General features: G+C 41.9%; 1 protein-coding gene across 11 annotated transcripts in view; it reads left to right on the plus strand.

The window, feature by feature from the left end:
- The window catches only part of LOC122542474 (protein mono-ADP-ribosyltransferase PARP6), a 157152-nt gene that overhangs the window by 70664 nt on the left and 62473 nt on the right, over positions 1-24015 (plus strand). For all 11 annotated transcript variants that reach the window (XR_006309808.1, XR_006309809.1, XM_043680211.1 and 8 more), the window contains 3 exons: positions 6747-6841; positions 11508-11568; positions 19452-19542. Coding sequence is in view for 9 of the 11 variants with exons in the window: in XM_043680211.1 (XP_043536146.1) it covers positions 6747-6841; positions 11508-11568; positions 19452-19542 (247 nt within the window). In the remaining 2 variants the exon portion in view is untranslated. The remainder of the gene's footprint in view (positions 1-6746; positions 6842-11507; positions 11569-19451; positions 19543-24015) is intronic.

The raw sequence follows: 24015 nt of genomic DNA on the forward strand, positions 1-24015 counted from the left end.
ACACAAAAAGTAGGACAGCTCCAGCCTAGCATATTATCACCCACTTATATATATGGAATACTCCCCACTTGCCTGGATGGGTGGAGCTCCAATAAATACTCAAGAAGCTTGATACCATCCAGGACAAAGCAGCCCACTTGATTGGCCACATCCACAAGCACCCATTCCTTCCACAACTGACGCTCAGCAGCAGCAGTGTGTAATATCTACAAGGTGCAGTGCAAAAATTCACCAAAGATCCTCAGATAGCACCTTCCAGACCCATGACCACTTCCATCTAGAAGGACAAAGGAAGGATACATGAACATCACCATCTGTAAGTTGCTCTCCAAGCCACTCACCATCCTGACTTGGAAATATATCGTTGTTCCTTCATTGTCGCTGGGTCAAAATCCTGAAATTCCCTCACTAAGGGCATTGTGGGTTGACCCATAACACATGGATTGCAGCGGTTCAAGAAGATAGGTCACCACCATCTTCTCAAGGGGCAACTAGGAATGGGCAATAAAAACTGGGCAGTCAGTGACACCCACATCCCAGGAGTGATAAAAAAATTAAGATCCATGTCTGTCTGAGCTATCAGCTTCCAATTTCTAATCTCACTTCTCTTGCAGGCAATAATTTCTTTTGTCTTCTAGAGTTTTATTCTACAGATGATTAACAAGAAATGTGTTAAAATTATTGGACTTAGAGTTTCACACTTATTACATGTAGTACATTTACTATCACACTTAACCTTTTATATTCTTCTGGAGTCCTGTGTAGAAATTGCCACAGCAGTTCCCTTATTGATTCAATGCTGTTATATAGATTATTGAACTGTTCAACTTGTTAATGACCAGACAATACTCCCTCAAAATATTTTGAGAAGGTAGTCTAGTCCTAACTTTTTCTTATTTCTACTCGATGTTAAGCAAGACAATTTATTTAAACTTTACAGTTAAAATGCAACAAAAGAATGAGGAATTTAAAATATCTTAAAGCTATTGGAGAACAATAGATACAGTAACTATTAATAATTAACTGTTCCAATGTGGTAACATCCTATAATCACCCCTTTTGGCGAAAAGGTAGATTCAGCAAAACAGAGTTATCTCTGGTAACCCAGCAGCTGAGAGAAACTACCAACTTCTAGTTGTAACTCAGAGAGAGAAAGATTGCTTCTGCTTCTTCAAGGCCACAACAGCAACTGCTTAAAGCTCAACCTGAAAACTAAAAAGAATATAGAGAGCCTGGTCTGTGAGAGTTGACTCACCCATCCAGGCTGCTTCTATTGCTCCAACTTACAAAACAAAATCTAAGAAATCACAAACTGTTAAATCTTGTGGTTCTGGTAGACCACTCAGTACCTCTGCCTTACAACCTCTCTTAAAAATAAAGGATAAATAACACCTCTTAAAGCCACAACATTGTCACAGACCAACTATATAATGGTTTGCTCTGGTGAACTCAGAGTCCAAAATGACAGTGATAGAATATAATTAATGAGAAAAACAAATGCAGAAGAATTTGATTTTCCTTTATGTTAGAGTCTAATACCAAATCACCATCCTCTTCATAATATCAATGCCAAAATTGGCTTTTTGAAAAAAATTCAAACACAGATCCACAGTTTTCCTTGCATTTCAGCTTTCACTTGTGCGACATTTCCATTCTGGCAATGGCATTTCTGTTGTCCCCATTGTTTCTCTCTCCTTGCTGGAGTTTGCATTAATGGTAGCTGTTTCTTCAACAATGCAGAGAGGCAACCCATCCAAGCACCAAAGGAAACCTGTGGATGACTCTTGCACCTTTGTCAAACTCCTGAGGACAAACTTTGTTCTTGACCACAGGAGGTGGAGGCTTAAGTTAATGTGCCACCCACACTAGCACTGCTCATTGACATCCTTCAAACGTCTAACCTTTGTCACAGAGTCAGAGAGGTTTACAGCATGGAAACAGGCCCTTCATCCCATCTTGTTCATGCTGTCTAGTTTTCACAATTAATCTAGTCCCATTACTCTGCATTTGGCCCATATCCCTCCAAACCAATCCCATCCATGTACCTGTCTAAATCTTTCTTAAATGACGAAATCGTACTCACTTCCACTACTAACTCTGGCAGCCCATTCCAGACCTCCACCACCCCCTGTGTGAAAACAAATTGCCTCCTAGATACTTTTGTATCTCTCCCCTCTCAATTTAAACCTATGCCGTCTAGTTTTAGTCTTCCCTAAGATGGAGAAAAGCTGTTGGCTGTCTACCTTTATTTATGCTTTATAAATGTCTCCTACGCTCCAGGGGAAAAAATCCCAGCCTATCCAACATCTCCTTATAACTCAAACCTTCCAGTCCAGGTAACATCCTCCTAAATCTTTCTCTGCATGCTTTCCAGTTTCCTATCCTTTCTTTAGTAAGGTGACCAGAACTGCACACAATACTCCAAATGTGGCCTCACCAATGTCTTGCAACTATGACGTGATTCCATCAGAATCTGTTATTCTAGAGGCAAGTCTTAGCTGTGAGGAGACCAGCACTTTGCAAGGGCAACGAGGGATGGGTAATAATTTGTGGCCCTGATGCAACTTGCAGCTTATCTCTGAACCTCGCCCAACATGCCCACACTTACCAGTAAGAGATTAATGATTTGAAGCAGAAATGAGCACATTATTTTGTTTCTCTAGGGCAGTTATAAGGGACTTCCAGCAACCCAGCCTATATAAGGATAGAGGCTTGAAGCCTCCCTGGTCAGTTCAGCTCAGTAAATCAGCAGTCGGTGTCCATTTACTATCTAAACTATCAGAATACCAGGAATAGGCCATTCAGCCTCTCAACCCTGGTCTGTCGTTTAATCAGATCAAGGATAGAGCCTAAATGTGATATGCCTGTGCTAGCTGTGTAAATCTCGGATCTGAGCTGTTTTGGAGGAAGGAATTACAGATTTCCAAGGCCCTATGATTGAAGAAATGCTGTCTCCTAGTAATTCTCTGAATGTTGCAGATCTGGTTTTTAAGGTTTTGCGGATCCCTTTCCTGGACTCTCTCGTCAGAGGAAGTAGTCTCTTTCCAGGTCCCATTTTAAATGTTTCATTGGATCACCCCTTTGTCACCCTTTATATTCATGGCAATGCAAATCTAATCTTTGCAACTTGAGGTTTAACCTTTTTAACCCCAGTTTGGATCCAATGAAAAACGATGTATTTATACATGAGTAGTTGATTCATTGACATAGTTAAAGGGTCAATTCAAAGAGGTACACATTTAAAGTGAAAGGTTGGAGGTTTAGGGGGGACTGGAGGAAATTTCTTTTCACCTAGAGGATGGTGGGGGTCTGGAATACCCTGCCTAGGAGGGTAATTGAGGTGGCTAACCTCATAACCTTTAAAAAATACGCAGATGAGCACTTGAAGTGGCATAACATCGAAGGCTATGGGCCTGGTGCAGGAAATGTGCGATTAGTATACTTTTCGTGGCACAGATTTGATGGGCCGACGGGCCTCTTCTATGCTGCATAATTCTGCGATTTTTTACAGTAAGGTGACACACACGACCTTGGAGAAGATTTCGCAAACCGAGCAGCATTCAGTTGTCGCACTGGTGACAGGCAGAGCAGCATTGCAATCCCAAAATTTCTCCAGCAATGACAAACCTGAAAAGGCTTGACCTAGCAGGGAAACTTAAAACAATGGAGCGTTTTTGGAGAGAAGGTGCTTTCAGCTGAGGGTCAGTCTAAAATCAGGAGGTTCTCGATATAAGATAGTGTCTAATAAATCCAACAAGAAAGTCAGAAAGATCTTCTTTTTTGTACTTGTTCACAGGATGAGGGTGTCACTGGCGAGGTGACATTTATTGCCCAGAGGATATTTAAGACTCAATCATATTGTTGTGGATCTAGAGTCACATGAAGACCAGACAAGATAAGGATGGTGGTTTCCTTCCCTAAAAGTCATCAGATTGGCTTTTCCTGACAATTGGCTATGGACTCTCAGTCATCATTAGATTCTTAATTCTAGATATTTATTAAATTCAAATCCCACCATCTGCTGTGGCAGGATTTGATCCTCTGTCCCCAGACCATTCCCTGGATCTACAGTCCAGTGATAATGCCACTAGGCCATTACCTCCCTGTTAAGAGTGGTTAGAATGAGGCTGTGACATGAGTTAGATGTTTTTGTTCGAAACATTGACTTTCCTGCTTCTCGGATGCTGCCTGACCTGCTGTGCTTTTCCAGCACCACATTCTTGACTCATGAGGTAGAGAGGTTGATGCAATTAGTAAGGATATACTGAAGGAGTAACATGGGAAAGAAAAACGGAAACTAAGAGCAGGAGAAGGCTGTTTGGCCCTTTGTGCCTGATCTTGGGATTGAACAGGTAGCGTCCTTACTCCTGAAACAGAAGCTCTTGGGTCAAGTCCAATTCTGGGACTTGACAACCAAGGAAGGTGCATTCATAATGCAGCAACCCAGGTTATGAGTTAATCTGTGAATCCTTCTAGCATAACGCTAAAGGCAAGCAGCTAGATTAAAGGAGAAAGCTGGTACCTCGCCCATTAGTATCAGTGGTTCCAGACTGTATGCAAATGGTGCCACAGCAACTCAAATTCCTTAATGAAGGTAGGAGGTAGGGTCAATTGGCGGGATGGCCGGTCTGCATTAAGTCAGAGCCAAAAGCATTGGGTTTGTACTGAGGTCAGTCAGATGGATCTTGCAGAATATGACTTCTCAGATTGAGGCTGATAACCTAGTCCAATCAGGGAACTCTGGCTGTTAGCCTCTGACATTCCTATTTATATCTATGTTCAATCTGAGACCTGGCTCTGAGGGAGCTGGATCAGTGTCAAGTACTGTGCATGTGTAAACAAAAGGTGACTCGGTGATGGGATACCGGCCTCTGTTGAGTCATTTCAAGGTTCCCTTCCTGTTTTAGCTCAGATTGATTCTGGACCAGTCTCCATGCCAATTTGTGGCATAGTGGATCAGGAGTGCTCCTTTAGGCAGAGTCATTGAGTCATACAGCAAAGAAACAGACCCTTCAGTCCGAATCATCCATGTGGACTGGATATAACAATCTGACCTAGTCCCATTTGCCAGCACTTGGTTCATATCTCTCTAAACTATGCATATACCCATCTAGATGTCTTTTAAATGTTGTAATTGTAATCACCTCCATCACTTCCTCTGGCAGCTCATTCCATATGTGTACCATCCTCTACATGAAAAAGTAACCCTTCAGTCCATTTTTAAACCTTTCCCCTCTCACCTTAAACCTATGCCTTCTGGTTTTGGACTCTTCCTCCCCAGGGGAAAGACATTGGCTATTCACTCTATCTATGCTCCTCATGCTTTTATAAACCTCTAAAATGTTACCCCTCGGCCTCTGACGCTCCAGGGAAAATCAGCCCCAGCCTATTCAGCCTCTCCCAATAGCTCAAACCCTCCAGTCCTGGTAACATTTTTGTAAATCTTTTCTGAACCCTCTCAAGTTTAGCAACATCATTGGCGGCACGGTGGCCCAGTGGTTAGCACTGCTGCCTCACAGCGCCTGTAGACCCGGGTTCAATTCCCGACTCAGGCGACTGACTGTGTGGAGTTTGCACATTCTCCCCGTGTCTGCGTGGGTTTCCTCCGGGTGCTCCGGTTTCCTCCCACAGTCCAAAGATGTGCGGGTCAGGTGAATTGGCCATGCTAAATTGCCCGTAGTGATAGGTTAAAGGGGTAAAGGTAGGGGTATGGGTGGGTTGCGCTTCGGCGGGTCGGTGTGGACTTGTTGGGCCGAAGGGCCTGTTTCCACACTGTAAGTAATCTAATCTAATCTAATCTAATCATTCTTATGGAAGGGCTACTGGAAACTGTCAGCATTATTCTAAAAGTGGCCTCACCAATGTCCTGTACAGCTGCAATGTGACGTCCCAACTCCTGTACAGACCAATAAAGGCAATGCCTTCTTTACCACACTGACTATCTGTGACTCCACTTTCAGGGAGCTAAATGCCTGCACCCCAAGGGTTCAGCAACAGTCCCCAGGGCCATCCCATTAGCTGTATAAGTCCTAGAGAAATGAAGGAGAAAACCTAAGGGGAAACAATATAAGCACATGAGAGAAACAGAATAGAAACATTGGATGAATTGGTTTGGGAGGTAGTTTGCGTGGTGTGTATGGGCTGAATGGCTTGCTTTGGTGTTTTAAGTTCTATTTTTGATCAAACTAAAATCTAAAGGCAAAATCATGTATTGGAAGACTTTAATATGCTAGCCACTCATTGTAAAAACGCTGCATTGTGGAATTGTGCCAGTTTCTCAAGTTAATGTAACTTTTCTCAGAGGAGCAAAGGGGGGAGATTCTCACTGCAGCAGAGAAAGCTTTTGATGTAATTTAATCTGTCCCATTGAGTGACTCATGGTGCTTTTGTTGTATGATGTTGCTCCACCCACTGAACCTCCCAGCACGACGACATGGGCGCTATAAAAATTCATGTCAATGGATTTTCCCCTTTAAAACTGGATTCAAACACCTCTCACATTACTGAAGCTCACACAGGGAAACAAATGAGAGAGACAAACAAAAAGACCAAGACAGAGACAGAGAGAGAGAGAGAGAGACACACCAAAGGAGACAATAAAAGCAAGACTCAGACTGTGAGGGGAGAGAAGATGACTGAGCTGGCCTGAATCCTAGTAAGACCAAAACATCAGCAGTGCCTGTGTGGTGACAGCTCTTTCTCAAACAAGCCTGACAATATATTACAGCGTGTGTCTGTTTTTATAGGGGAGCTGTGCAGCTGATCTATACCGACACCCACAGCTCGATGCAGACATTGAAGCGGTGAAAGAAATTTATGGAGAAAATTCTGTCTCTGTCAGGTGAGTGTTTAACATCCTGATTTTCAAGTGTTGCAGAACTGATCATTTTTACTATGCTTTTTTTCCCTCAGTCTGGCATTTTGGTTGTAATTTTATGAGGCTCTTCAGGGGATAAAAGCTAAAGACTCTTCTTGTTTTTGAAAGAAAACCTTTCTTAGGTCTTTTTAGCTTAATTGTTTTCTCTCCCATGTTCTTTGCTTCCACGCTTCGGTCCATTTAGCAGAAGGATGGAGTAGTCTGAGATGTATTTCCTCTCAGCGCTCTGTAATAGCTGCTTTCCAATTAGTACTGCAGTGTGGGACCAGGCCTGCAAGATTTCCCTCTGTCCAACGATGGATCACTCTGCACCTACGCAGGGTTCAGCTTGATGGGCGACTGAGGAGCCTGAATGGCCATGAAAACTTGGATACTAACTTAGACCTGCCCTGTCCAAACAGACCCCCCAATACCTAATTATACAAGTGCCACTTTATACAAAGTTGTCTGTTCCAACTAAATTATTGATGTTTGATGGCATTTGCTTTACGACCCTATTTTGTGAGATGCAAAACCTGCAGTGCATCACTACAACATGCGAACATAACTTATTAAACTTATCTTTCAAATGGATTTTGCGCTTGACTAGTCAGGGGCCCTTTAAGGATAATGTTGCGTAATGGCGCTAAGTGTTCCTGGTATTAATTATGTGCTAAAGAAAAGTCATTCAGTTCAAACCTCATAGTTCACATTCATTGAAGAGTCAATATAACACTGAACAAAGCCATTCGTCGCATTGAATCCATGCCAGCATGCTGGTCAAGCAATCAGTCAGTCCCATTCCCCTCCTCTGTCCCTACAACCCTGCAAGTTCAGCTCCCTCTAGTGCCAAACAAATTATTTCTTCTTGGCTCTCCATTTTACACTCCCTTCCATTGACTAATGGGCGTCACGATGGTGCAGTGTTTAGCACTGCTGCCTCACAGGAGCAAGGACCTGGGTTCAATTCCAGCCCTGGCAACTGTCTGTGTGGAGTTTGCATGTTCTCCCTGCGTCTGTGTGGGTTTCCTCCGGGTGCTCTGGTTTCCTCCCACAGCACTCTGGAAATTTCCCAGAGTGTCCAAGGATGTATAGGATTCGCCATGGTAAATAGGGAGGTAGGGTAGGAGGGCTGGGTCTGGGTGGGGTGCTCTTCAGAAGGTCAGCGCAGTCTCGATGGGGCTGAATGGTGTCTCACTGCAGTGTAGGAATTCCATGACTTCAAAGGCCGCCTTTGAACCTTAATCCTGACACTTGTCTCTTCTTGTTACTCCTGCTCAGTAGCTCACAATTTTAGGACCTTGGAAAAATACCTGTAGACAGCATGCGAGCGCATTATGCAAGTAAGACCTGGTATTCCTTTACGTTCCTATAAACATGATGCAAAAGAACCCAATAAAATAGTATCATCTGCAAAATCGATTTGCAGATTTTTCTGCAGTTTCCATTGAAATAATATTTAGCTCCTCATTCTTCCTGCCAAAGTATGGGATCTCACATTTCCCCACAGTATATTCAATCTGCCACATTTTTGCCGACTTGCTTAAGCTGTGTCTCTGCAGACTTTTTATGGCATCCATATCACTTGCCTTCCCATTGATTTCAACCACTTCTGGTTTGAGAGGGAAACGTGAAGCTAAAGTCCAGGGACTGATTATGAAGACATCTGAATCAGTTGAAGAACCAATGCTATTGGTGAGGCCTCTTGTGTATCTAATAAGACACACGGGATAAATATATTTACTGTTCAAGATTGAGCCTAAGGTATGGTGTGGACATCTTTCCCCTCATGGCTTCAGTGGCCTAGACTAATGCCGAAAAGAATAATTGGTGGTAATGAATTTACCAGGGAATCCCCACTCATATCCAATGTTATGATAATATGTAGCAGCAGAAAGAACAAGCCTCCATAAAAGCTGAATTCAAGTTAAATCTGTGACTTTCACTGGTGTTCTTTCAGCCTGATAAAGTGACTACTGAAAGAAAAATATTGTATATTTCATAAAAGACCCCAAGGATAAATTACTATGTTTTGCCTCTGTGATTTACTTGGATATCCTATTTGTTTTACCCCTTGAGCTGTTCACACTCACCTTTGTCAGGCTTTTAACTTCAGTCATTCTTGGGACTTGAGTCAAAGTCAACATTTATTTTGGATGATAAAAATATGCTGGAAATCTGAAACAAAAGCAAAAAGTGCTGGGAAGCCCAGTGGGAGTAGCATGGAGGCTCAGTGGTTAGCACTGCTGCCTCACAGCGTCCAGGAACTGGGTTCGATTTTACCCTTGGGCAACGGTCTGTGTGGTCTTTGCACGTTCTCCCCGTGTCTGTGTGGGTTTCCTCTGGGCGCTCTGGTTTCCTCCCACAGTCCAAAGATGTGCAGGTTTGGTGGATTGACCACAGGAATTACAGGGATAGGACAGGGTGACCTTCGGAGGAGAGGTGTGGATTTGATGGGCCAACTGGCCTGCTTCCACACTATGGGAATTTTAAATCTGGTAGCATCTGTGATAGGAGATACAGAGTTAATGCTTTGAAACAAAAACAGAAGTTGCTGGAAAAGCTGAACAGGTCTGGCAGCATCTGTGAAGAGAAATCAAAGTTAATGTTTTGGGTCCATTGACCCTTCCTCAGAACGGTTCTTGCAGTTAATGTTTTGAGTCTGTCATGACTCTTCTTTGGAATGCCTCCTTCATTCCCTTTCATTAGCTATGTGGTGGACATTATCATCATAGAGATCTGTAGCACAGGAAAAGGCCCTTCAGCCCATAAATTCTATACTGGTCAAAAACAACCACCTAACTACTCTAATTCCATTTTCCAGTAGTTGGCTCATAGCCTAGTATGCCTTGAATTCGCTTTTACTGTATTTGTAATAAATACACATGACAATTAATTTATTAAATCAAGGGTTTTGATTTATTTATTGTCATGTGTATTTATTACAAAAGATTTGATTTGATGTATTCTTGTCACATGTACTGAAATATAGTGAGAAGTATTGTTTAGTGTGCTAAGCAGATAAATCATACATCAGTGTCTGAGAATCGAATGCACAGTATAGTGTTACAGCTAAAGAGAAGGAGCAGAAAAAGATCAACTCTAACATATGAGAGCACCATTCATAAGTCTGATAAGATTGGTTCATTGGATAAACATATGGATGAAAATGGAATAGTGTAGAATAGATAGGCTTCACATTGGTTCCACAGGTTGGTGCCACATCGAGGGCTGAACGGCCTGTACTGCGTTGTAAAGTTCTATGGTCTAACAGCAGGGAAGAATCTATTCTTGAATCTGTTGGCATTGCAACTGCACATCTAAATACATCTTAAATGTTATGAGCGTTTCTGCCTTTACCACCCTTTGTCCTCATATTGCCTCTAAACTTTCTGCCCCTAGCCTTAAATCGATATCCCCAGCCATCCATCCCTCCACAAAGGGGAAATGTTTCTCTCTGTCTCTATGCCTTGGATAAACTTAATCATGCCCCCCACCCCTGTCTCCACTCCTTGAAGGGAAACGACCCCAGCTTATGCAATTTCTCTTTGTAACATGAAACACTGTACTTTGTTATAACTTAATGGCTCCATTGGTGACTGCAAAGGGAATGTGAGTGTCGAATGTGCTGGTGTGAGACTAGACCAGGTCAGCTTAGTAGATGTTCCTCCCAAAGGACGTTAGTGAACTTGTTGGGATTTAATGACAACCCATAAGCTTCAGGATTACCTGTACTGAAATCTGCTTTCAGATCTAGACTTTTTAAAAATATATACACACATACAATATAACATCAAATTCCTGCGTTAGTGGGATTGAGCTCCTATTTCTACAATTACGCACTCTGTCCATATTAGTCCAATAATATAACTGTTGAGCCACCAAAGCCCTTTGACAGCAGCACTGAATGATTTGCACTGAATTGTTGATCACAGTGGTTAGCACTTCTGCCTCACGGTGCCAGGGACCTGGGTTTAATTCCAGCCTTGAATGACTGTCTATGTGGATTTTCACATTCTCACTGCATAGGTGTGGGTTTCCCTTGGGTGCTCTGGATTCCTCTCACAGTCCAAAGATGTGCAGGTTAGGTGGATTGGCCATGGAAAATTACCCACACTGTCCAAGGATGTGCAGGCTAGATGGATTAGCCATGGAAAATACAGGGTATGGGTCTGGCTGGGGTTCTCTTTGGAGGGGCAGTGTGATTTGATGGGCCAAAGGGCCTGCTTACCTCCTGTAGGGATTCCATTTTAAATAAGAATTTCCTATAATTCCAAACTGGGAACTTTGAAGGAGACTGGAAGACTCCAAGTATTTCCCCTGGAGCTTCTGCTATTAGATGATGGGGTGGTCAAGTTGTGGGGTTTTTTTCTTACAAAATGCAGTGGATGCTAGTTCAGTTAATACATTTTAAAGATGAGATTTTTGCTCGACCAAGGCCCAAAAGGAAATGAAGCCAAAATGAACGGAGTTAATGGAGAGAGATTGGTCTTGATCTTATTCAACAGCAGGACAGGCTTGAAAGGGTGAATGACCTTTTCCCGTTCCAATGTTCCCTCTGTGTATTTTGCAGACCATAACTGAATAGTCCTAAAACCTTGATGTTTCTGATGAGCTGTGATTTATTACTTTAAAATATTTCTTCCTGCAGGGAATATGGGACGATTGATGATGTTGATGTGGACCTGCACATTAATATGAGCTTTCTTGATGTAAGTCCAGTGTCAATTGCTGCATATTCTTCCTTTTGCTTTGTATGGTCTTAATTTACAGTCATAAAGAGTAATAAATAAAATCCCAAAATGGGTAGTGGACATTTCTGAAAGCAAAATGTATTTCCACTGGCCCACATTAAAACTCCTGCATTTAGAGGTCACATCTTGGCGATATTACATCTACTGCCTGTGACGTTTTCTCTCCCAAAGTCATAGAGTTATACAGCATGGAAACAGACCATTTTGTCCAACCATAATCCCAAACTAAACTAGTCCCACCTGCCTGCTCCTAGCCCAAACCTTTCCTATTCATGTGTCTATCTAAATTTCTTTTAAACATTGTAATTGTACCTACATCCACCACATCCTCAGGAAATCATTCCACATGTACCACCCTCTGTGTAAAAAAAATGCCTCTTACATCTTTTTAAATCTCTCTCCTCTCACCTTAAAAATGTGTCCTCAGTTTTGAAATCCCCTTTTATAGGAAAAAGCTAACTACCATTAACTCTATCTATACCTCTCATTATTTTATAAACTTCTATCAGATCAACTTTCAACCAGTGCTCCAGTGAAAAAAGTCCCAGTCTATCCAGCCTTTCTTTATAACTCAAATCTTGCATACCCGGCAACATCCTGATAAGTCTCTTCTGAGCTCTCTCCAGTGTGATAATATCCTTCCAATAACTGGGCCACCAGAACTGGACACTGTATTCCAGAAGAGGCCTCACCAATGTCCTGTACAACTTCAATGTGATTCCCCAACTCTTATAAGAGCATAAGAACTAGGAGTAGGAGTAGGCCATCTGGCCCCTCAAGCTTGTGCTGCCATTCAATAAGATCATGACTGATCTTTTTGTGGTCTCAGCTCCACACACCCACCCTCTCACCATAACCCATAATTCCTTGACTGTTCAAAAAATTATTTATCTTAGCTTTGAAAGCATTTATTGAGGAAGCCTCAACTACTTCACTGGGCAGGGAATTCCATCGATGCACAACCCTCTGGGTGAAGAAGTTCCTCCTCACTTCATTTTTAAATCTGCTGCCCCTAATTTTGTCTTAGTTTCACCCCTCCAATGGAAATATCCTCTCTACCTCTATCATATCTATTCCCGTCATTATTTCATATGTTTCTGAAAGAGCCCTCCTCATTCTTCGAAATTCCTATGAATATAATCCCAGCCTACTCAGTCTCTCCTCATAAGCAAACCCCCTCAACTCCAGAATCAACCTCGTGAACCTCCTCTGTACCCCATCAAGTAAGGAGACCAAAACTGCATGTAGTACTCCAGGTGTGGCCTCACCAGCACCCTGTACAGCTGCAACATGACCTCCCTGCTTTTAAACTCACAATGAAGGACAAAATTGCACTTGCCTTTGTAATGACCTAATGTACCCTGCAGACCAACCTTCTGTGATTCATGCACAAGGACATTCAGGTCCCTCTGCATAACAGCATGCTGCAATTTTTTACAAATGAAGTAATAATCATTTTTACTATTTTTCCTACCAAAATGAATTACTTCACATTTATTAACATTGTACTCCAGCTGCCAGCAGACATTTGCCCACTCACTTAAACTATGTCGCTCTGCAAAGCTTCACTGTCCTCTGCGCACTTTGCTCTGCCACTCATCTTAGTGTCATCTACAACCTTTGATACACTACACATGGTCACCAACTCTAAATCATCTTTGTAAATTGTGAATAATTGCGGTCCCAACACTGACCCCTGAGGCACACCACAAGTCACCAATCAGAAAAGCACTCAAAGGAGTGAACAATGAAGGCAAGCATGACAACACCTTTTTAACCACCCTGTCTATATGTGATGCAAACTTCAAAGAATTATGTACCTGCACCCTTAGTTCCCTCTGTTTTACAACACTACCCAAGGCCCTACCATTAATTAATTCCTAATTGTATAAGCTCGAGCCCTTGTTTGTTGTACCAAAATGCAATACCTCGCATTTATCCAAATTGAACTCCATCTGCCATTTTTTTCACCCCATTGACCCATTTGATCAAGATTCCCTTGTAATCTTGTAAACTCCTATTGTAAAATAATACTATCACATTGATTAGTTTTTTTACTATGTGTCACTGATTATTTCCATTGTGCACGGTATTAAGCCCATTTTTTAAATTTAAAAATTCTCTTTTGTAGTTTATTTCTGTGGCCTGATAGACTGTTTCATTACAATATTGTCTTTACATGGCACTTGTAAATATTTGTAACTATATTTATGAGAGATATCATTGACAATGTGAGTGTAATTGAGTGTATTTAGGACAGAGAGCGGTTGTCGATTATTAAAGGGAAAAGGCAGGAGAGTGGGTCTGAGAAGCATATTGGCTATGATCTCATGGTGGAGCAGATTCAATGGGCCAAATGGCCTCATTCTGCTCCAGTGCACACACGTTGTCAGAAAGTGTGGCTTATTTTTGAAAGAAGCTGTATTCAAGCATTATTTCTTGGATGTGGCACATTATAGATTATTTTGCATAGTCTGCACATATACTCACAAAGGGCTATTGCAAACCTCAGCATCTTTCATTAGGCAGAAATCCTCATTGTATTTAAAAAAAAATGAACAGGTAGTTGAGGTGCAACCAACTTCCAGAGCAACAGACCAAAAGCTGGAAGATAGGATTAGCTCCTTCTCACTTGGCAAGTATATGATTTTTTTTTCATTACTCATTCATGGGACATGGATGTAACTGGCTGCATCTATTGCCCACCCCCAGTTGCCCTTGAGAAGGTGGTGATGAGTTGCCTTCTCGCACCACTGCAGTTGACCCGCAATGCCCCTAGGGAAAGAATCCCAGGAGTTTGACCCAGAGATGCTGAAGGAACAGGAATATATTTCCAAGTCCGGATGGTGAGTGGCCCAGAAGGGAATTTGCAGGGGGTGGTGTTCTTCTAAATGGAAGTGGTCATAAATTTGGAAGATGCTAAGGAACTTTGGTGAACTTCTGCAGTGCATCCTGTAGATATATCGTACGCAATGCTGCTACTGAGAGTCAGTGGTGGAAGGAGTGGATGTGATGCCAATCAAGTGGGCTACTTTGTCTACGGTGGGCCAAATGGCCTCCTCCTACTTTCTAGCATTGCTGAGGGACCATGCAACAACTCCTCTTTTCCACCTGGTCAAATGTCTTGGGGTGGATGGTGGCATAGTGGCAATGTCATTGGCCTCTTAATCTACAGTACTGACCCAATGTTCTGTGGCATCGAGTTCAAATCTTGCCATGTCAGAAATTTGGAATGCAATAATTGGAATGAAAAGCTAGTCTAATAATAACCACTATCAATTGCTGTAAAATTCCATCTAGTTCACCAGTGCCCTTTTTTAGGTAAGGAAATTGCCCATCCTTCCACTTCAGACCCACAGAATAATGATTCACTCATAGTTAGGGATGGGTAATAAAAGCTGGCCCATGACACCCACACCCCATCAACAAATTGAAGAGAACCCATTCATCCAGCCAAGTGTTCGGGGACCACATAAATTGGCACCTTTATGGGCACCATCCAGAGCAAAGATGGTCAAGTGGTCAACAGAGGGACCTAGGTGTTTGGATGCATAGTTCTTTGAAATTTGCATTTTTGGTAGACAGGTTGGTAAAAAAGGCCTTTAACACACTTGCCTTTACTGCTCAGATGTCATGTCAAAGTTGTACAGAACGTTAGTGAGGCCACTTTTGGAGCAAGATGGACAGTTCTGGTTGCCCTGCCATAGGAAGGATGTTATTAAATTGGAGAAAATTCAGACACAATTCACCAGGATGTTGCCACGATGGAGAGTTTGAATTTTAAGGAGAAGCCGGATAGGCTGGGACTTTTTTCACTGAGCATAGGAGGCTGAGAGGTGACCTTATAACAGGTTTATAAAATCATGATGGGCATAGATAAGGTGAACAACAAAGGTCCTTGCCGAGGGTGGGGTGTTCCAAACCCGCAACATTGACATTCCTGCTCCTCCGATGCTGTCTGATCTGCTGTGCTTTTCCAGCTCCAAATCTTATGGACTCTGATTTCCAGCATGTGCAATCCTTGCTATCTCAAAACTAGGGGGCATACGTTTAAGGTGAGAGGGGAAATATTTAAAAGGGAACTGAAGGGCAACTTTTTCACAGAGGGAGTGGCTCATATGTGGAACGGACTGACAGAGGAAGTAGCTTAGAGGTACAGTTACAACATTTGGACAGGTACATGAATAGGAAAGGTTTAGATGGATATGGGTCAAATGCAAGTAAGTGGAACAACTTTAGTTTGGGAAACTTGGTCGGTATGGATGAGTTGGACCAAAGGGTCTGTTTCTATGTTGTATGACTCTGTGACTCTGTAAGTGACCATCACTGAAATATATTAATTGTGACAGACAGTTCCTAGGGGAAAAAAAACAATTGGAGTGAATATAGTTAGTTAGGAAAGGAACTATAAATAACATACTGTCAATGAAAGAAACAATTTCGATTCCACGCAATCAGCAGCTTGCTTGGGAAGAGGATGATATTTTATTTTGTCCCTGTTCATTGCAAGACTTCACCGTGAATGGTTAGTTTGCTTTGCATTGAATGATGCATCAGTCCTAAGGTACAGGCTTTGTGTCGATTATAGTCATTCAAGTAGAAATTAGCACTCTGTGGCCGTTTATTCACGAGTGGATAGCTCACTCGATCTGGTGGATTAATGGAGGGAGGAACAGAGAGGATGGAATGTGAATGGGAACTGAAGCATGCATTGTGCCATATGTTGTATTAGTTTAAGCTGCTGCAGGTCTGACAACAGATGCTATATCTCCAACCAGGTCATACACACAAACCAGGGTGAACCAGCTCCAGCCGAGAGGAAGGAGAAGCATTTTTCTGCAAAAATAAAACACAGAAATCCATTTCTCAATGAAACTCAAAGGCAGATCCCAAGGGTTATATTTTCATGTCTAATAATTGCATGGTCTCACTTAGCTAGTGTCTTACTGGTTGGGGACTCACTGTATATATCTTCATTTCAGAAGATTACTATTGTTTGCTTATTTCAGTGAAGCTAACTCTGCCTCGGGGCTTTTTCTTTTGGCTCATCTTGAATTTACTGTGGTCCTGTGCTGACTTGTTGATTCAAGAACTACTCAGCCTCTGCCCAGCCACTGGTTGGAATTCGTGGAGTTTAATTTAATTTGTGCGCTAACCAACAGAAAAAGACATTAAAGTTGTTGCTGGTGTTAGAGGATTTGAGCGAAAGGGAGAGGCTGAATAGACTGGGGCTGTCTCACTGGAGAGTCGGAGGCTGAGAGATGACCTAACAAGGCTTATAAAGTCATGAGGGGCATGGTTAGGGTGAATAGCCAAGGTCTTTTCCCCAGGGGAGGGCATAGGTTTAGGGTGAGAGGGATACAATTTAAAAGGGACCTAAGGGGCAACTTTTTCACAAAGAGGGTGGTACATGTATGGAATGACCTGCAGAGGAAGTGGTGGAGGCTGGTACAATGACAGCATTTAAAAGGGCACCTGGGTGGGTATACGAATAGGAAAGAGTTTAGAGCGTTATGGGTTAAATGTTGGCAAATGGGACTAGATAAATATAGGATATCTGGTTGGCATGGGCGAGTTGGACCAAAGCTTCTTGTTCTGTGCTGTACATCTCTATGGTTCCAAGTTAAGAAAGGATGGTACAATTTCAGGTAGTACATGAACCACTATTGTCAGTCACCTGTTGTCCATCCATGTTGCAGGTAGAAATCAGCAGAAATTCATGCTTCTTAAGCCATTGTAACATTTTTCTTTACTCATTCATGGGATGTGGTCATTTCTTGCACATCCCTAATTGCACAGAGGACAAGTAAGAGTCAACACATTGTAGGTCTGGAGCGACATGTTGGCCAGACCAGGTAGGGATGACAGATTTCCTTCCCTAAAGGGTATTAGTGAACCAGATGGATTTTCCCCAACAATCATCAACGAATTCATGGTCATCATTTGACTCCAAATTCTAGATTTTTATTGAATTCAAATTCCGCCATCTGCCATGGCAGGATTTGAACCTGGGTCTTCAGATTATTCCCAGGGTCTCTAGATTAACAGCTGGAAATGTGTTGCTGGAAAAGCGTAGCAGGTCAGGCAGCATCCAGGGAACAGGAGAATCGATGTTTCGGGCATAAGCCCTTCTTCAGGACTGCGCTTTTCCAGCAACACATTTCCAGCTCTGATCTCCAGCATCTGCAGACCTCACTTTCTCCTTCTCTAGATTAACAATCTACCAACAATACTGCTAGGCTGTCACCTCCCCATCTACTGTAATCATGTCTGCTGCACGTGGAAAGAAGCTATGGGGGACACTGGGAATGATGCCAAAGGAAAGTTCTCTTTCTAGCATTATTCATGTTCTAACTTCCAAACAGCAAACCAAAAAACCCTCACCTGCAACAGATTAAACATCCATTAACCCCAGCAAAGATTTTATGTGGCTGACAAAAAAGATGCAATTTATTTCTAATTTGTTCTTGGGTTGATAACAGCAACTCTGAATGTGCATCAATTGCCCTTGGTGCTGTCTATTTAGTGTTAGTGTCAGTGCTTTTCTCTGTCGGGGGTTGATGTAACTGAATGGATTGCTGGTGAGGTTAAGAGTCATGATTTGGAAGAGCCAGTGTTGGACTGGAGTGTACAAAGTTAAAAATCACACAACACCAGGTTATAGTCCACCAGGTTATAATTGGAAGCACTAGCTTTCGGAGCGCTGCTCCTTCATCAGGTGGTTGTGGCTAAGGTTAAGAATGACATTATATTTATGGGCAGCATGGTTAGCACTACTGCCTCAGGGCACGAGGGACCTGGGTTTGATTCCAGCCTTGGGTGGTTGTCTGTATGGGTTTCCGCCGGGTTCTCTGGTTTCCTCTCACATTCCAAAGATGTGCATCGGAACTTGGTGCTCTCAGTCATCTCCTCCTCAGCGCCACTGATGCAGACAGGGGTTTGTCCTCCACTCTGCTTCCTGAAATCACTTTGCTGATGTTGATGGAGGGCTTGTTATCTTTTCACCATGCCGTTAAGCATTCTATCTCCTTCCAGTACTCCATCTCATTATTGTTTGAGATCCAATCTATAATAGATTATATTGAATAAGACACGAGAGAAAATTTCAAGTACTCAAGCCAAGGTTCATTATAATTCTATCAAAGCCCCATGCTAATAAAACAGAAAAGGAAATGCACATTAAGAAATGCAGTGGAAAAGAAGTCAAAAGTAAAGGCAGTCCTGATGTGAACTTAATAATGGTCTTCACTTCAGTAGGTCTCAGGCAGTGCAAGTTGTATATTCAGTAGTCAGTTTTAACATAATCTTGATCTCCAGGTTCAAAGGAACTTTGAACAGAAGCTGTAGAACCAAAAATAACCATTGCCACACAGACCCACCAGGGTTTCCCTTCTTACCTAATCCCAAACAGCAAAACCTCAACTTCTCTGCATTTATCAAACAATACAGGAGTAGCTTCCAAGGGACAGAGAAGAAAAACCAAACAGCTTGATATTCTTCGATCAACAAAATTCGGCAGCAGTGAGATTTTCTTCCAACTGCTTCAGCCACTTATAGATTAAATACATGAGCAGAGCCTGTGATGCGATACCCTTTTCTATGTCCCAGTGGATGGAGCTGGTGTCTTGGGTCTAATGATCTTTATGTGGTATGTACTTTATGTTTTTAGGTTGCTAAGCAACAATGTCCATTAAAGGCCTGTCTAAGTGCAGGCATTTTGCTTGAATTCCACAGTAATAAAATAGCCCACTATAGTTCATGGTGGTTTCAGGATCAGATATTAAGTGAGAACTAATTGAACAATGTTTTGCTGTGTGTAACCAATTGTAATTTGATAACAGGAGGAGATAGCAACAGCCTGGAAGGTGGCAAGGATTGAGCCAATGGTACTCAGGCTGAGATTTTCTCTGTCTCAGTACCTGGATGGACCTGGTAAGTAACGAGTGTGAATTTTGCTAAACATTTTTCCTTGAAATTTTCTCGACTGAATTCTATAGTTGACTCACTGACTTTTTGTTATTTGCTTATGGGTTGTGGGCTTTTTTGGCTAGGCCAGCATTTATCACCCATCCCTAATTGCCCAGAGGAGTCACACAAATTGCTGTGCGTCAGGAGTCACATGTAGGCCAGATCCAGTAAGGATGGCAGTTTCCTTCCGAGAGGGCATCAGTGAACCAGATGGATTTTTCTGACAATCAATTCATGGTCACCATTAGACCCTTAGTTCCGGATTATTTATTGAATTCAGATTCGACCATGGTGGGATTCGAACCCAGGTCTCCAGAGCATTAGCTGAGTTTCTGGATTAATATTCTTGTAATAAAATCACTAGACCATTGCATTGTAGGCAAATCACAGGCCCTAATAACACACATAGGCCCTAATAACACACTCTGTGGGGAGATGGTGATGTAGTGGTAATACGAGTGCCCTTAATATCACCAAAGGCTCAGTCTAATGGACATGAGCTCAAATTGCATTACAGTAGCTGGTAGCATTTCAATTCGGATTAACAAATCTGGAATATGAAAGCAGTCTCTGTAATGGTAATCATGGCATCCATCATTTTGTTTTTTATTTAAAAAATGTACTTTATTCATAAAAAAATTCATTATATATATATACAAAGTCACAAATGCAGTTCGGTTCCGTACAGTAGCATATCAAGGAAACAATCAAACATTGGAATTTGATTCTACCCAAACAAATTAAAGGTGTCTCTTACTTGAACCAGACTATATTTACATGCATTTGATGCATGAGATGGGTCTGATAACTGAACGGACCCCAATTTACCTTTGGCAGAAAGACCTCAGACAGTGGGCTTTCCCCATTGCGCCTTGGCAGCAGCTTCCCAACGCTTTAGTGCATCCCTCAGCACGTGGTCCTAGCTATCATTTAATTTTCTTTAAAGTTTCAAACATATACTTTATTCATAAAAAATATCTTTGTATATATACATAGTCGCAAACATAGTTCGGCTTTGTACCATTGCATATCATTGGAACAACGCAAACATTGGAGTTTGACTCTATCCAAATAGACCACAAACCTCTCTTACACATACAATACTATATTTACATACATTTATTGTTGTAAAACACACCTATTCACTAATGCTTTGGAAAGGAAAGGTCCCAAAATAAATTGGTCTGATTCACATGTGTCTCCTGGTCAATGTTACTTTTGAACTCATTGTTGCCTTCTGTAATGGATGTGTTCAAGGGCAATTGGAGATGCTGACCTTGTTAACAACCCCCACATAACTTGATAACACGTAAATACTGCAAATCAGCAGCAATTAGTTTCTCTCTGTCTCCATCCTTTGCAGATGATAATACGACATTGAGTAAATTATATGTTGCTAATTATAAAATCTGTTTTATGCTTTATCTGTTGAGCTATTAAGGGCTGATTCATTTCTTGGGTAAAATACCTTTTCTTATAGGTGCATAAATACATTCTAATAATTTACTTTAATGCAATTTATTTTCCATGCAAAATGATCGCAAGTTGTTTCACAGATGTGTCATTCACTGTGGAATTATTCACCACTTTAACATATCTCAGGTTTATGCCCATTGCTCCATATCCCCAATACCTGTCAGGTGAGTGGAACCAAACATTGCCCATGTAGTTGAAACTTTGCTGAGATTGGCTTCCAACCAGCATGGACTTGATGGGCCAAAGGGTCTTCATCTGTGCTGTAGATCAGTGATTGATTGATTTATTGTCAAGTGTGCTGGAGTACAGTGCAAAGCTTTGTTTATGAACAGTACAGGCAGATCATAGCAAGCAAGCATGTAAAGATCAAAAACACTTAGGTAGAAGCATACAGATTACATGCACAGGACATGCCCAAGGCGACATCAGTGTTAGCAAGATCAGTTTTACTTGTGGCTGATAATGGCTGTATGCCTCTATGACTGTAAAAAAATGCAGCTTCCTTTACTGCTATTTGCACTAAGACACATTGTGAGATTTTCTGAGCAAGATAATACTGCAATCTTTAACTTCTATTTATATTATCTGATTTACAAGACCAAGTTGTTATGGTTCTGTTCGCCGAGCTGGAAGTTTTTGTTGCAAACGTTTCGTCCCCTGGCTAGGCGACATCATCAGTGAATGGGAGCCTCCTGCGAAGCGCTTCTTTGATGTTTCCTCCGGTGTTTATAGTGGTCTGTCCCTGCCGCTTCCGGTTGTCAGTTTCAGCTGTCCGCTGTAGTGGTTGGAATATTGGGTCCAGGTCAATGTGTTTGTTGATGGAGTTTGTGGATGAATGCCATGCCTCTAGGAATTCCCTGGCTGTTCTCTGTCTGGCTTGCCCTATGATAGTAGTGTTGTCCCAGTCAAATTCATGTTGCTTGTTGTCTGCGTGTGTGGCTACTAAGGATAGCTGGTCGTGTCGTTTCGTGGCTAGTTGATGTTCATGTATGCGGATTGTTAGCTGTCTTCCTGTTTGTCCTATATAGTGTTTAGTGCAGTCCTTGCATGGTATTTTGTACACTACATACGTGGAGCACCAATAATGTTTTTGTGGTGTTAACTGAAGGAGAGGGGTGGGGGACCAATCTTTCCTCCTCATTAAAAAAAAGAGTAGCCACTCATAATTAGTTGTGAGATTTTGCTGTGCACAAAATGGCTGCCACATTCCCCATATTTTTGAATGAGTTCACTTCTATGAGGTTCTTTGAAGAGCGTTGCAGCAAAAATGTTTCTTGGAGTAGCAAGCCTTGCTTCTTCCCACCTCTCAGTTGTTCAATGGTAAATTCTGGTGAATTTAAAGAGTGTTCAAAGTTAAAAATCACACAACACCAGGTTATAGTCCAACAGGTTTAATTGGAAGCACGAGCTTTTGGAGCACCACTCCTTCATCAGGTGGTTGTGGAGGATACAATTGTAAGGCACAGAATTTATAGCAAAAATTGACAGTGTGATGTAACTGAAATTATACATTAACAATAATTTGATTGTCTGTTGAGTCTTTCATCTGTTCAAATACCATGATAGTTTCACTACTTTCATGTGTAAATCACAAAACCTTTTTTTAAAAGTTGCATTCTCGATTAGCTGTAACAATTGGTGTTAGCTCGACAATATGTTGAAGGTGTTGGCCCCCTGTGTTCTCTGTCTATGCCATGATGTTTTGATTGATTCTAATCTAAAAAGTGAGATAACAGAGTTTTATATGAATTCATGCAGTACAATGTAACCCTGCAAGTACAAATTCACCCCACAAAGTATATGTGCGCATGTGGGTCTTTGTGTCTGTCTCTGTGTGTGTCTGTCTGGGTTGGGGATTGTGAGTGTGAGAATGTGTATGCGTGTGTGTAGTGAGTGCAGAGTGTCTTAAGTCTGTGAGGGGGTGCATGTGTGAGTGTGGGTTTGAACAAGACCAAGTCTTTAAAGACGACTGACATTTTCTTTCGAAAAGGTTATTCTTTCATGGGATGTGGGTGTTGCTGGCAAGGCCAACATTAGTTCCTCCATCCCTAATTGCCCTATGACCTGGATGGCTCGCTCAGTGATTCTAAGAGGGTGGTTCAGAGCTAACTACTTTGCAGTGGCCCTGGAGTCACGGGTAGGTCAGACTGGGTAAGGTTGGCAGACTTCCTTTCCTGATGGGGAACAGATGAAAGTTTCATGGTCACCATTGCAGAAATTAGCTTTCAATTCCAGTTTGATCAATTCATTATATTTACATTCCCCCATAATGGACTTTGAACCTGTAATCTAGGCCTCTGCATTACTCTCTGTGAGTCAGCATTTATTGCCTCAAGGCTAATCCTGTTTCTTCCCCTCAGATGATCTGTAAAATATTTTCCAGCATTTTCTGCTGTCATTTCAGAACTCTACTTTTTTCGATTCAAACCAAAATTGTGTGGATTCAAGTTCCCAGTGAGGACTAAATCCTGTCATCCATGTTGATACTCCAGTGCAGAAGATGGAAGATCTGTCTCTTGGATAAGATATTCATTTGAGAGTTTCTTTCCAATCTAATAATATGGAGCACCAATAATGTTTTTGTGGTGTTAACTGAAGGAGAGGGGTGGGGGGTCTCCTCATGTTTTGGCCAATCTTTCCTCCTCATTTAAAAAAAAGAGTAGCCACTCATAATTAGTTGTAAGATTTTGCTGTGCACAAAATGGCTGCCATATTCCCCATATTTTTGAATTAGTTCACTTCTATGAGTTCTTTGAAGAGCGTTGCAGCAAAAATGTTTCTTGGAGTAGCAAGCCTTGCTTCTTCCCACATCTCAGTTGTTCAATGGTAAATTCTGGTGAATTTAAAGGTGTTTAAAGTTAAAAATCACACAACACCAGGTTATAGTCCAACAGGTTTTAATTGGAAGCACTAGCTTTTGGAGCACCGCTCCTTCATCAGGTGGTTGTGGAGGATACAATT

The sequence above is a fragment of the Chiloscyllium plagiosum genome, chromosome 40, assembly GCF_004010195.1.
Source record: "Chiloscyllium plagiosum isolate BGI_BamShark_2017 chromosome 40, ASM401019v2, whole genome shotgun sequence".
In the NCBI taxonomy this organism is placed as follows: domain Eukaryota; kingdom Metazoa; phylum Chordata; class Chondrichthyes; order Orectolobiformes; family Hemiscylliidae; genus Chiloscyllium; species Chiloscyllium plagiosum.